Genomic DNA, 15,784 nt, shown 5'->3' on the forward strand with positions numbered 1-15,784 from the left:
CAATGGCTTCGTCTTTTGTTGGTTGTTTAAACGTGTTAACAACACTGGAATATGAGATGTGAGATGAATTTTGGGAAGTGTTCATGGTGTTATTCGAAGTCATGTTTGATTAATTTTGGAGACGTTGCAAGACCGGCCCTGTCGCCGGTTCAAAAACCGGTGTGGATCTTGGCCCAAAACTGGTCCTATTTATATTTCTTGGATATTTTATAGGTTATATTATTATTAATATAAATATAATATAATGTGGTTTTTGGTACTCACGTCAGGTTTGCGAGGTTTGCATGGTGTTTCCACTATAACAATGTGGAGGAACTAACAAAATAATTTTAAATTGTCTTTGTATCATTTAAAAACTGATAAATTTCGCAGCGGTTTACAACGTGATGTATATTATTACTGTCCAAACAGTGTTTTTATTTACAAAAATTCTACAGCTCTTACAAAAAAGGAGATATTCGGAAAATTCAAAAAACAAAATCTTAGTGATGCCTCCGGGATAATATGACAGAACTATGAAAACGATATCAATACATGTACCTACAAAATGATGCAATAATCTTGAAAATCGGAGTAAAAATAATAAAGTTATAAATTGTCAAACTTAATCAAAAGTTTTGAGTGGCGGAATTTTGTGCCGGTGAGTGTATATCAAATTTGTCAAGTTTATACGAGGTACGTCACATATTATGAATTTCGCTCAATAGTGAAATATCTCCATTTTACACAATATTAATATGATAAAATAATAATTAAAATATTGTGAACTATAAAGGTACCTTGCCTATTCTTGAGCAAAATTCATATTTTTTACATACCTCGTATTAGTCCGTTCTGTAACGGTAAAATATTGCAAAACCTCTAAATTTTAAAGAACCGCTTGGATTGACATGAAATTTGGCATAAACCTAGCTAACAAGTCAAAGAAAAAAAGTGATATTGTGCCGATATGTGCTTTTGCCCTGGGGGTGGTTTTCACCCCCTCTTGTGGGTGAAAGAATATTCGTCCAAAGAAAGTCAGGAAATCGATAAACTGGCTAATTTTAAGTAACTTTTGTTGTATAGGGTTTTTTCACTAAGTCAATACTTTTCGAGTTATTTAGCAGTGAATATGTTCATTTTTTCAACAAAATAACCACGCTTTTAGACGGTTTTTCGCAAATAACTCAAATAGAAAGTATTTTGTCGAAAAAACATTCTTAGCAAAAATATAGTCTGTCAGAAATTTAAAAAAATGGTGTGTATATCACGTCTCTATACCTAGTACCAGCAGAGTTGTAGCTAATGAAAAATATGTTCATATTCGTCAAAGTCCAAATGGAATACTATAACGTGAAATAACCAAAAATGAAGCACATTTCGGGGAAAACTCATTACAACTTATTTAAAGTGTTAAAAAAAATCTTCATTTTTGTTTTATAAGAAAAAATTCTAGCATCAAAATTAAACAAGTTACGCTCAAAATAAAGTTAGTCCCTTTTGGTTTTGGTAAAAAAATCGAGAAAATCACCCCCCAGTTAGTATCTTAAATGAACTTAATCGTTACGACTTTACAAATTTCTTGACTCGTGTATATATTGTTTATATGATCTGTAAGTTTCATCGGTTCAAAGTCCTTATTATTGAAAGGGCTGTATTTAAAAGGGGTTGAACGAGTCACTGATCAGGAATGTATGCAAATTTAGAAACACAAAATCTCAATCAATTTTTGTCTAACAGAAAAACAAAAAAATACATGATATTCAGAAAAGCAAATCTGACTTTTTTTGTTTTTGGAGATTTTTGGTATCTCTAACAATTTTTAAGTTATTTTGAAAAAAAATCATATTTTTCAAAATTTAAATTTTTAAAAATTTTATTTTGAAACCAAATATTTTCAAAAATAAGCACTTTAAATGGATGAAACTTACAGATCATATAAACACAACATAAGTAAAATAATTTGGGGAGCGGTAACGATTAATTTCATTTAAGTTGCTAATTAGGGGGTGGTCTTCCCGATTTTTTTTTGTAAAAACAAAAGGGACCAACATTATTTTGAACGTAACTTGCTTAAATTTAAAGCTAGAAACTTTTTGTAAAAACAAAAATAAAGCTTTTTTAAACAATTTAAAAATGTTATAATGAGTTTTTCCCAAAAAGTGCTTAATTTTTAGGATATTTTACGTCGAAATATTCTATTTGAAATTTGGTGAATATGAATCTATTTTTCATTGGCTATAACTCTGGTTCTACGAGATCCAGAGACCTAACGCGTACACCATTTTTTACTCCTTTTATAAGCTATATTTTGCTAAGAACGTTTTTTCGACAAAATACTTACTTTTTGAGTTATTTGCGAAAAACCGTCTAAAAATGTGGTTATTTTGTTGAAAAATGAACATACTCACTCACAAATAACTCGAAAAGTGTTGACTTGGCGAAAAAGCTCTATAGAACAAAAGTTACTTAAAATTAGTCAGTTTACCCATTTCCGGACTTATTTTGGACATATATTTTTTCACCCCCACGAGGGGCTGAAAGTTCACCCCCAGGGCAAAAGCACAGATCGGCACAATATCACTTTTTTTCTTTGACATGTTAGCTATGATTATGCCAAATTTCATGTCAATCCAAGCGGTTCTTTAAAATTTAGAGCAAAAACCGTGAAAGAATGGACTATATAGAATTGATAAAATTTGATATTCTGATGGTTGCATTTATGGTAAAATTTATAATAAAAGCGTTATCATATTTTACAAGAAATGAAAATGTTGGTTAGTGTCCGTAATTAAGGAAAAATAAAAAAAAATTCAATAATTATAAGGATGTATTTGCGTTATTTTAAATCTATTGAAATTATTATTAAAACATGAATATTAACATAATAATATCCTTTGAACTATAACATTTTAAATATTTGTACTGTATTATGCATACTTTAAAATTTCCACAATTTTCCTTTCGGAAAACTTTCAACCACCCACGGAACAGCAAATTCTATTTACTATTCATTGCTGGGCTTTAAGATCGTTTTTTGTCATTGCAGGCACTTCAGGACAGGAATTGACGTAACATTTCACGTCTTCGCTCCCAAAAAGGACGAGAGAAAGTTGCGGTCGATCCTGAATAAATGGGAAGACAGAGGACATGTCAGCAATTTAACATTATCCGAGAAGGATTCCTATCTCAGGTCGTTGATCTCGATACAGGTGAGTTTCTTTACTATTAAAATTACAAAATTTTACGTAAAAAAATATTTTGTCATTACTCATTTGTAAGTAACTTCTGAATATAACTCAATCAATTACATACTTACTTACTTTCCGTGTCCGGAACACCAACAACTTTAAATTCTGTATTTCCAATGGTTGGCCACATAGATGGCCCTGTCATTTGCTATAATTAAGTATTGTTCTGTGCAGGTCTCTCTCATCTCTGTGCATCATAGTGGATGCAGGCTGGTCTGAACCGCGCCACAGTCGCAGGTATCGTCCTCCTGGTATCCCCATTTTTTCAGGTTACTAGCACAACGTGAAACGCCGGTTCTTAGTCTGTTTAGCGCTTTCCAAGTCGGATACGGTAAATTGTGTCCAGCAGATATTTTCTCTGAGGGAGGAAAATGTGTCGCGGTAGCTGACGCTTGCGATAGGAGTATTCAACGCGTCTTTGGCGCTTCGGGGATAGATTTTGATGTTTTCAGGAAGCTTTTCCGAGATCTTAGTCTGCTTGGCTGAGTTTGGTGGTCATATAAAGAGTGTCTTCGGTCCGTCTCCTCTTTTTTTCGTTCTACCTCTGACGTGACCTTCCTCCTGATAGGTGGTGGAGCAGTCCCAGCTATGGGGTATACCTCTTCGATAGGTGTCGGTTTCGGGCTACCCGATATTATACGAACCGTTTCATTTAGAGCCACGTTGACGTTCTTTGCGTGATCAGAGTTTGCCCATACTGGTGCTCCAAACTCCGCGGCCGAAAAACATGATGCTAAGGCAGAAGTGCGGAAAGTGTGTGGTTGTGCTCCCCATTTTGTATTAGTTAGCTTGCGGATGATATTATTTCTGGTACTTACTTTCTTCTTGACATCTTGATGGTGGTATCGGTAAGACAGAGTTCTATCTAGATGGACGCCAAGGTATTTTGGCGTCTCGTTGTGTACCAGCATCTGACCACGCCATTCCACCTCCAGCGGCCTTCGGGCATGCTTATTTCTAAGGTGGAAAGCACATACCTGGATTTTTGTAGGATTGGGTTTCAGATGGTTTTTATCGTAGTATAGAGCTAAGTCTCCCAGGGCATCTGTCAGTTTCACTTCGACATCATTGAAGGTTCTTCCCTGAGCTGCCACAGCTGTATCATCAGCGTAAATAATTTGCCTTGTTTGTTGGTGTATGGGTTGGTCGTTGGTATATATGTTGTATAGAATCGGCGCGAGGACATTTCCTTGTGGTAGCCCATTTTTTTGGTCCCTCCACCGACTGTTCTTGGACTGGAGCGTTACGTAGAAGCGTCTGTTCTGGAGGAAATATTTCACAAACCTTGTTAGTCGGAAATCTTTTGTAGCTTCGTAGAGTTTTGCGAGTAGCCGTTGATGGTTAACTGTGTCATAGTCGGCAGTTAGGTCTATGAACGCTACTCCCTGTTATTTCTTTCCGTTCAAAACCATCTTTAATATGTTGGGTGAGATTAAGAATTTGACTGCAGCAGCACTTTTCGGGTCTGAATCCTGCTTGTTCTTGAACAATTTTAGTCTCCACATATTCAGCGATCCGGTTCAGTATCATTCTTTCAAATGCCTTGAAAAGGTGGCACAAAAGAGAGACAGGTCTAAAACTCTTTGTATCCACCGGATCCTTCCCTGGTTTTAAGAGGGCTACCACTCTAGCTTTCCTCCAGATTTTGGGGATTTGTAATGTACGGATGTAGCAATTCATCATTTTTACGAGCCACTCTACGGTTTTTAGGCCAATACGGCTTTTACTCAATCAATTTAAGGCCGCTTACAGATGAACCACTTTTTGAAGCCGAAGTCGGCAGCAAAAAGGCGCTGGATTTTCACTATTAGTTGCTATTAGCATCGGAGTTTGCTGTGGTTCTGATCAACTTCTTTTTGTAGTTGACAACGGCGACAAAATGTAGTCTGTTAGTCTGTATAAGCTGATTAATTATGAATTCAAACGAAGAAACATTGCTTTTGTTGCTTCTTCGAAAGCGCAGACAAACAAGGAGCTTCAGCCTGAACCGCAGGAATGAAAGTGTCTGTGTCGAACAGCTCCATTTTTGTCAACACTGCTTTCAAAATCAACAAACACGCTTGTTCTTTTGGTCACTGCTACTGGCGTCTCAAAGCGTTTCGTGTGAAAAGAGAATCGCTACAATTATTGAAAGGTCAGGTGTCAATAGTAGTGTAAATTTAAAATCTCGACTGAATTCCGCCGTTGCGATAACCGCCATCTTGATTTTAAACGAGAACCGTTTTTGCTTAATATCTCCGCCATTTTCAACTTTTCGACAAAAAGTATAACAACTAAAATTGTTTAAAATGTGATATTCTATCATATCTATTGTTATAATTTTTTCGTGCCGTCGATATTTTATTTTTATTGTTTTTGTTGTGTCTGTGCCGTATTTCATGCGATGTAAAACGATTTAATTGAATATTCGATCAACCCAACTTACTGGTAATATTTCTCGATAGATCCACATTTCAGGAACCTCCAATTTTTTCATTGGTTTCTCTGTAAGAGTCCAGCTCTCCAAGCCATGCAGCAATGTCGAGCATATGTAGCAGAGTAATAATCTGCTTATAGCAAATGTTTGTTTTTTGGTACATGCTCAAATCGGTGTATTCAACTTGAAATAACAGAGAAACAGTCGATTTTAGGTGTATAATAACACTAATACCTTTTAAAGTGCTTAAAAAGACCTTTAATATGAGCAATATTAAATGTCGATTACATTTAACCTAAGCGAGATGTGCTGCAAAATATTGATGACTAATGTATTTTAAGAAAAAAATTGGGAGTAAATTTTTCACCCTCAGCCTTCAGAGTTTAAATTCACCGTTTTCCTTCTACAATGCTTTTTATTATAGTTTTATTTCTATAGTTTAAAAAGTTGGACGGGTTTAAAATTAATGATATTTGAAAAAAATAAGCTCAAATTATAGAGGGCATTTTCAAATTTTCTTAAAAATCTTCCTTTTTCTCCATGTAACTCAAAAATGATAAGAGATACGAAAAAAAGATACCAAACATAAACGTAGGGTTTTTTTAGTTAAAAATTTTGTTTTTGCTTTTCATTACTGTATCTCTTATTGCTTTCAAGTTACAGGGAGGAAAAGGAAGCTTTCTAAGAAAATTTAAAAATGCGCTCTATATTTTGATTTTATTTTATTTCAAAAACCATTCATTTTAAACCCGTCCAACTGTTTAAACATATAATTAACATTATAATAAGAAGTATTGTAGAAGCAAAACGATGTATGAAGGATGAGGGGTTTTTCTTAAAGGCATTTTTTCTTAAAATACATTAGCCATCAATATTTTGCAGCATATCTCGTTTAGGTTGAGTGTAATCGACATTTAATATTGCTTATTTTAAAGGTCTTTTCAATCACTCTAAAAGGCATTGATAGCATTATACACCTTAAATCGACCGTTTCTCTGTTATTTCAAGTTGAATACACCGATTTAAGCATGCACCAAAAAAACAAACTCTTCTCACCTACCATATCTCTTTTTGAATTATAACCAGAAGATATACAGCGTGTCTGCTTAAGTTGGAAACATATGGGAAATTTTTTTATTATTAATTTTACGAAAAAAAGTTATTCCTTATAAAAAGTTCTGCATGCCCCAAAACCTAAGATTCAATCATGATATATCAAATTTTCTCAATATTATACGAGGTATGTCAAAAAATATAAATTTCGGTCAAGGGTAAAGTACCTTTATTTCTCTCAATATCGAAAATTCTTATTATGAAAAGTTGTTTGGAATTTAAAAATTAAGATCAAACATGCAACTACATGCATCTAATTGAAAAAAAAAATTCTCAAATTTATGGATACCCAACATCGTTTTTAATTATAACAAATATGATAACTCGTTTATTATTCATTTTACGAAAAAAAGTTATTCTTCATAAAAAGCTCTGCATGGTCTGAAATCTAAGACACAACCATGATATATCAACTTTTATTAATTTTATACGAGGTGTGTCAAAAAATATGAAATTCGCTCAAGATATTTCACCACATTTCAATGAGAAGGATGTAATTGCATATTAAAACATAGTTTTTAATTCTAAACAACTTTTTGAATAACAGTTTTCAATATTGTGAAAAATAAAGGTACTTTACTCTTTAGTGAAATTCATATTTTTTGACATACCTCGTATAAAATTAATAAAATGTGATATCTGATGGATGCATCTTCGGTCTCAGGACATACAGAGCTTTTTATAAAGAATACCTTTTTTTCGTAAAAGTAATAATAAAAGAGTTATCGTATGTGTAATAAATAAAAACGAAGTTAGTATCAATAAATTTGAGATAAATTTGGAAAATATTTTTTTCCAATTAGAAGCATGTAATTGCATATTTGATCTTATTTTTTATTTCCAAACAACTTTTCATAATAAGAATTTTCGATATTGAGAGAAATAAAGGTATTTTACTCTTGAACGAAGTTCATATTTTTTGACATATCTCGTATAATATTGACAAAATTTGATATCTGATGATTGAATCTTAGGTTTTAGAGTATGCAGAACTTTTTATAAAGAATAACTTTTTTTCGTAAAATGAATAACAAAAAAGTTTCCCATATGTTTCCAACTTAAGTATACCTCGTCCAATTTACTTACCGTTGCACGTCATCCGCGCCATAGCCTGTGACACGATACCAACACGAAATATTTAGGCGGTGGGTGGGTTCTTTTTTAGAATCAAAATAATTCTAAAGAGAACACACCTACCGCCTAGATATTTCGTGTTGGTATCGTGTCACAGGCTATGGCGCGGATGACGTGCAACGGTAAGTAAATTGGACGAGGTATAGACACGCTGTATGTAGGAACGAGTCTCTTTGTTTTTTTATAAGCTACAAAAATATTTTATATAGTTTTTTTCGTTAGATGCATAGTTTTTAAAGTATTCGCAAAAACCGTCTGAAAATGTGTCATTTTTTAATGAAAATGGCCAATTTTCAACTACGAATAACTGAAAAACTATTTAGTTTTCAAAAAAAATTATAGAACAGTTTTTGCTTAGAATTAGGTTTTCTAGCGACTTCCGTGGTTATTTAAATCAAAAAATTTTCCACCCCCGAGAAGGGGGTGCACAAAATAAAAGCACACATCGGCATGGGGTAGACTTTGAATTAGAAGATAAGCAGAGGCTATTTCCAAAATTTCATTAAAATCCATGCAGTAGGATAGAATTCGGAGGTAATATGCTTCCATTGACTGGCGTAAATTTTGTTATACATCTGACATTACAATGATGAGCGCGCTAATAACCGGCAAAATAACGCAAAAGATGTAAAAAATAATACATTGCGAAACGAAGAGAGATGAAACTAGTGGAGGTGGAAATTATCGTTATAAACGTATAAATTAACGTTGTTCTGAAGCTATTTCCTTGTGGCATTTTTATAATTTTACGTATTTTTTATGGGAAATAAGCCACAATTTTACCAAAAAAATGAATTTATTAACGTTTCGAAGCCCAAATCGGGTTTCGTTGTCAAAATACAAAATACTATTAAAATAAAACAAACATGTTGTTGCTAAGTAAAAAAATTCTTCTAATAATTTATTTAATCTGACTCATTTATATTGGCAATTCAGACGTATATTATACATTTTAAAGTAGAAGACTTTAAAATGATATCGCCAATATTTATGAGTTGCGTTCCTGGGACGACTTTACTAAAAGATAGTTCATTCGATTACATGAAATCAATCCCAACTCAAGAATATCCGTCGCAAAAAAATCATAGCATTTCATCTGTCTTTAAAAAGACAACCAAATGCAACGATGACAGTAAAATTCTCGAGTTTCCATAGTAAATCACGAGGGAAAACCAGGAAAAAACCTCGTGATACTATCCCGACATCGTAAGTATTTGGTCTTACATTTAATCTACCTTCAAAAAACTAATACCAAATTCTGACTTTAATATGTTTAAATTATAATTAATATTAATATTACATAGATATACAATAAGTAATACTATTAATTTATTAAATATTTAATTATTTATTATTTATTATTAATCAAACAAATGAAATAGAGAATGTGGAAAAATCCCCTTACGAATAACTCACACATCCACTATTTCGGGCTGGGGAAAAATTTTCTGAATAGAATCAAAGATCCAAACACCAGTTCTCAGAAATGTGTTTCGCCCTCTTCAACCTCCCTGGGCTCATCGGTAAAGATGAGAGGTTGAATATCTTTAGACACATTCCATCAAAAAACAACATTCGAGACATAGACATAACAGGAGCGTATATCTACGCATCATCTAACAATGACAGTCTCAAGTTTTAATTCCCTAATTACTTAAAGTAAAATATATGTTTAAAAAACAAAAAAAAAGAAGTCAATCTTTGAACACACTCAGTGATCAAAAGATACAAAGTTGGTTCACCGACCAATCGTAACAAAATCAAACAAATGAAATAGAGAATGTGGAAAAATCCCCTTACGAATAACTCACACATCCACTATTTCGGGCTGGGGAAAAATTTTCTGAATAGAATCAAAGATCCAAACACCAGTTCTCAGAAATGTGTTTCGCCCTCTTCAACCTCCCTGGGCTCATCGGTAAAGATGAGAGGTTGAATATCTTTAGACACATTCCATCAAAAAACAACATTCGAGACATAGACATAACAGGAGCGTATATCTACGCATCATCTGACAATGACAGTCTCAAGTTTTAATTCCCTAATTACTTAAAGTAAAATATATGTTTAAAAAACAAAAAAAAAAAGAAGTCAATCTTTGAACACACTCAGTGATCAAAAGATACAAAGTTGGTTCACCGACCAATCGTAACAAAATCAAACAAATGAAATAGAGAATGTGGAAAAATCCCCTTACGAATAACTCACACATCCACTATTTCGGGCTGGGGAAAAATTTTCTGAATAGAATCAAAGATCCAAACACCAGTTCTCAGAAATGTGTTTCGCCCTCTTCAACCTCCCTGGGCTCATCGGTAAAGATGAGAGGTTGAATATCTTTAGACACATTCCATCAAAAAACAACATTCGAGACATAGACATAACAGGAGCGTATATCTACGCATCATCTGACAATGACAGTCTCAAGTTTTAATTCCCTAATTACTTAAAGTAAAATATATGTTTAAAAAACAAAAAAAAAAAGAAGTCAATCTTTGAACACACTCAGTGATCAAAAGATACAAAGTTGGTTCACCGACCAATCGTAACAAAATCAAACAAATGAAATAGAGAATGTGGAAAAATCCGCTTACGAATAACTCACACATCCACTATTTCGGGCTGGGGAAAAATTTTCTGAATAGAATCAAAGATCCAATCACCAGTTCTCAGAAATGTGTTTCGCCCTCTTCAACCTCCCTGGGCTCATCGGTAAAGATGAGAGGTTGAATATCTTTAGACACATTCCATCAAAAAACAACATTCGAGACATAGACATAACAGGAGCGTATATCTACGCATCATCTGAAAATGACAGTCTCAAGTTTTAATTCCCTAATTACTTAAAGTAAAATATATGTTTAAAAAACAAAAAAAAAAGAAGTCAATCTTTGAACACACTCAGTGATCAAAAGATACAAAGTTGGTTCACCGACCAATCGTAACAAAATCAAACAAATGAAATAGAGAATGTGGAAAAATCCCCTTACGAATAACTCACACATCCACTATTTCGGGCTGGGGAAAAATTTTCTGAATAGAATCAAAGATCCAAACACCAGTTCTCAGAAATGTGTTTCGCCCTCTTCAACCTCCCTGGGCTCATCGGTAAAGATGAGAGGTTGAATATCTTTAGACACATTCCATCAAAAAACAACATCCGAGACATAGACATAACAGGAGCGTATATCTACGCATAATCTGACAATGACAGTCTCAAGTTTTAATTCCCTAATTACTTAAAGTAAAATATATGTTTAAAAAACAAAAAAAAAAGAAGTCAATCTTTGAACACACTCAGTGATCAAAAGATACAAAGTTGGTTCACCGACCAATCGTAACAAAATCAAACAAATGAAATAGAGAATGTGGAAAAATCCCCTTACGAATAACTCGCACATCCACTATTTCGGGCTGGGGAAAAATTTTCTGAATAGAATCAAAGATCCAAACACCAGTTCTCAGAAATGTGTTTCGCCCTCTTCAACCTCCCTGGGCTCATCGGTAAAGATGAGAGGTTGAATATCTTTAGACACATTCCATCAAAAAACAACATTCGAGACATAGACATAACAGGAGCGTATATCTACGCATCATCTGACAATGACAGTCTCAAGTTTTAATTCCCTAATTACTTAAAGTAAAATATATGTTTAAAAAACAAAAAAAGGAGTCAATCTTTGAACACACTCAGTGATCAAAAGATACATAGTTGGTTCACCGACCAATCGTAACAAAATCAAACAAATGAAATAGAGAATGTGGAAAAATCCCCTTACGAATAACTCACACATCCACTATTTAATAAATTAAATATTTAATAAATTAAATATTAATACTATTAAACGTTAATAAATTCATTTTTTAGTAAAATTGTGGCTTATTTCTCATAAAAAATACGTAAAAGTATAAATTAACATTTCATTACAGAGTTTCCCACCTTTAGACGTCTGTGACAGTTGCCATACTGTTCTGATACGTCTAAAGGCGAGAAACTATGTAATGTAATTTTAATTTATAAGTTTATAACGATAATTTCCACCCCCGCTAGTTTCATCTCTTTTTGTTTCGCAATGTATTATTATATTATTTTATAAATGTTAGATGCTCCAAAGAAATAACTACTTTCAAAGAAATTCAATCAAATTTTTTACATTTGTCAGGATGCTTGTTATTTAAATTTGTATCGTCTTCACTGCTAGCTATTCATATTTAATTTAGTTCAACTGTCTTCTTTAGATAAACTACTCGTTTCATGCAGGCGAATCCTTTTGATCGTGTGAAGCCAAGCACAAATTGATTTATGCTAGTTACTGAATAACTGCTCTAAATATTCTGTATATTTCCATTTAAGTTTCGTTTCTTTTACTGTGTATCTGAACTTTGTTGTTCTTGTTATAAAATCTTAGTTTCCAGTGACTGCAACCGAGAAATACAGTAATATTAAAATGTTGAAGGGTTGCATGTGAGAGTTCATTTTAAATGAAGAAAAAGACAGACGTACTCTCAATCATTTAATTGTGTACTTCCGACGACCGGTTTCGCTCTCTATAGGTTGTAGAGCATCATCAGGTCAACGGTTACAAGTCACTAAATGATTCGGATACAAGGAACTATAACCTCATTATTCCATAACATGATGTTTCTGCTTAAGTTGTGCTAACGGGATATGGTGGAAAAGACCGAGAATGTTACAAAGGTAAACAAAGGTAAACAAGTTTATAGTATTTGGGATTTCTTGAGGGTGAAGAAATAGTTGTTGAGAGACAACCAACAAATCTGTGTCTATTCTTGTGTTTGTGAAGTAAAGTAGTGGATGTCATATATACAATTTTTTTAAAATGTTTACTGTTTAGAAAATTTTTTGGAGGTTTTATTGGTTTTAAAGATTTATATTTTTACTTATCAAAGAATTTGTTTTTGTTATTGTATCTATATTTATTAACAGAATTCTATTTATTAATGTGTGTGTTAGTGCAAGATTGACAACGTTTGGATACAGACGGGTAGAATGAGTATTATGTATGTTAGATGTGGATGTGCAGCTGTAACCTAAATTGTTAAGGCTAGTACTACTTGATGTTCTAATGAAAGGAGTAGTGGTCGTGTAATGGAAGACAAATCAGAAAGCATAAAAACTTAAAAAGTTGTAGCTAAAATATAAATTAGCAGTCATATATTAAAACAGTAATAAATGTTAATTAATAGAAAACAATGTAGGTACTTCGAACTGAGATATAAGTTAAAGGGGGTGGAGAAGTAGAGTAGAAAATAAAAGAATAGAAAAAAGGTAGGAAGTAAAATTCAGTTGTAAGTAATTGATTGCAAATTGAGACTATGTTTTAATACCAGCAGTGAACAAATATCAATAAACTATTGAATTAGATAAAAGAAATAGTAATAAATTGTATTTCGTGGGTATACCTACATTGCATTTTAAAAATTCGTCAATAAATAAATAGGTGAGTGAATTCACATCACATTAAATTAAAACAAACACATAGGACATAAGACGAAACAACAAATAATGTGGGAAGTTTAAGTTAGGAGCACTGCATTTAATTTATTTTAACTGTCTTGGTTTTTAGTCCAAGAATCATTTTTTACTTTGAATTTTTTATAATTTTTTTTTTAATTTTATAAAAAATTCAAAGTAAAAAATGATTCTTGTACTAAAAACCAAGACAGTTAAAATAAATTAAATGCAGTGCTCCTAACTTAAACTTCCCACATTATTTGTTGTTTCGTCTTGTGTCCTATGTGTTTGTTTTAATTTAATGTGATGTGAATTCACTCACCTATTTATTTATTGACGAATTTTTAAAATGCAATGTAGGTATACCCACAAAATACAATTTATTACTATTTCTTTTATCTAATTCAATAGTTTATTGACATTTGTTCACTGCTGGTATTAAAACATAGTCTCAATTTGCAATCAATTACTTACAACTGAATTTTACTTCCTACCTTTCTTTCTATTCTTTTATTTTCTACTCTACTTCTCCACCCCCTTTAACTTATATCTCAGTTCGAGGTACCTACATTGTTTTCTATTAATTAACATTTATTACTGTTTTAATATATGACTGCTAATTTATATTTTAGCTACAACTTTTTAAGTTTTTAAGCTTTCTGATTTGTCTTCCCTTACACGACCACTACTCCTTTCATTAGAACATCAAGTAGTACTAGCCTTAACAATTTAGGTTACAGCTGCACATCCACATCTAACATACATAATAGACATTCTACCCGTCTGTATCCAAACGTTGTCAATCTTGCACTAACACACACATTAATAAATAGAATTCTGTTAATAAATATAGATAAAATAATAAAAACAAATTCTTTAATAAGTAAAAATATAAATCTTTAAAACCAATAAAACCTCCAAAAAATTTTGTAAACAGTAAACATTTTAAAAAAAATGTATATATGACATCCACTACTTTACTTCACAAATACAAGAATAGACACAGATTTGTTGGTTGTCTCTCAACAACTATCTCTTCACCCTCAAGAAATCCCAAATACTATAAACTTGTTTACCTTTGTTTACCTTTGTAACACTCTCCGTCTTTTCCACCATATCCCGTTAGCATAACTTAAGCAGAAACATCATGTTATGGAATAATGAGGTTATAGCTCCTTGTATCCGAATCATTTAGTGACTTGTAACCGTTGACCTGATGATGCTCTGCAACCTATAGAGAGCGAAACCGGTCGTCGGAAGTACACAATTAAATGATTGAGAGTACGTCTGTCTTTTTCTTCATTTACAGTAATATTAGTTTAAAATTTTATTTTGTACAAGAATAAATTATTAAGCAAGGCAAAGGCCTTGTTTAAATCCGAGGAAAGCGAAATGTGGGAAGACGAAGAACATCCTGGCTTAAGAACTTACTGGAATGGTTCGAATGCAGTAGTGCAGAGCTATTTAGAGCGGCAGTCAACAGGGTCCGCATTGCCATGATGATTTCCAACCTTCGATAGAAGATGGAACTTAAAGAAGAAGAATACCTGTCGTAGTGAGAGATTATTTGATAAACAATTATTTTTCAAAGTGCGTTTCCCTTATGAGTTTTCATCAAAAGTTTCTGATAAGTAACTTATAGATTTCTATAAAATGTAACATACTTATAATAATTTATTTTTCCTGTAAGGACAATCAGACTTACGTTTATCTACGAGATCTGTAAAAAGTGATATAGTATAGTTAGGGCGCTTAATAAGCAAGGGACATATGAGAATATAAGTATTTCAATAAATACTCTGGGCTAATTAGCAAAATACAAGGAAAAGTTATTTACCAGCAATTTTATTGCTGGAATCAAATCTTATGATTGTATATATAAATAATATAGGTATGCAAAGTCCGCAGATAGTGTGCTCCTTTTTTTATAAACAAAATGGCGCCCGAAAATTATGTTTTTTTTTCAATTTTTTCTCTTTAACTCCAAAGATTTTAACTTTACACCAAAACACTCAAATAAAAATTTACCATAATTAAATTCTGCATAGAGACGAGTTTTTCCCGATTTCCTTCGACGAAAATTTTCCCCGGAAAATGCCAGTTTTTCCAAAAAAATCTTTAATTTTCATCTACACTTTTAGATAAATAATTTTTTAATAATAATTAAATAGCTTGGTAGTATAAAAGCTCTTTTTATATAGATTATAATTCCAGAAGCCGACGGAAATCGAATGAACAGTTTAGCAACAATTGAATTGTTAATTAAAAATTTATGGTCGCTATAATAACCACAATATTTATGATACAAAAAAATAGCTTTGATTTCTGTATAAAAAGACACTGTACCTATCTAATGTACTTTACGATACTGGAATTGGACTATTTAAACGGCCTCAGGAATATTTTAAAATCATA

The 15,784-nt window shown here is 32.5% G+C and overlaps 1 protein-coding gene across 1 annotated transcript in view; it reads left to right on the plus strand.

Moving 5' to 3' along the window:
- Window positions 1–244: 244 nt before the first annotated feature.
- Window positions 245–15,784, plus strand: part of LOC114338937 (uncharacterized) — a 221,595-nt gene continuing 206,055 nt past the window's right edge. Inside the window, exons 1-2 of the mRNA XM_050649499.1 lie at window positions 245–264; window positions 3,029–3,191. Of these exons, the coding sequence (XP_050505456.1) occupies window positions 245–264; window positions 3,029–3,191 (183 nt within the window). The remainder of the gene's footprint in view (window positions 265–3,028; window positions 3,192–15,784) is intronic.

This window comes from Diabrotica virgifera, chromosome 4 (assembly GCF_917563875.1).
Source record: "Diabrotica virgifera virgifera chromosome 4, PGI_DIABVI_V3a".
In the NCBI taxonomy this organism is placed as follows: Eukaryota; Metazoa; Arthropoda; class Insecta; order Coleoptera; family Chrysomelidae; genus Diabrotica; species Diabrotica virgifera.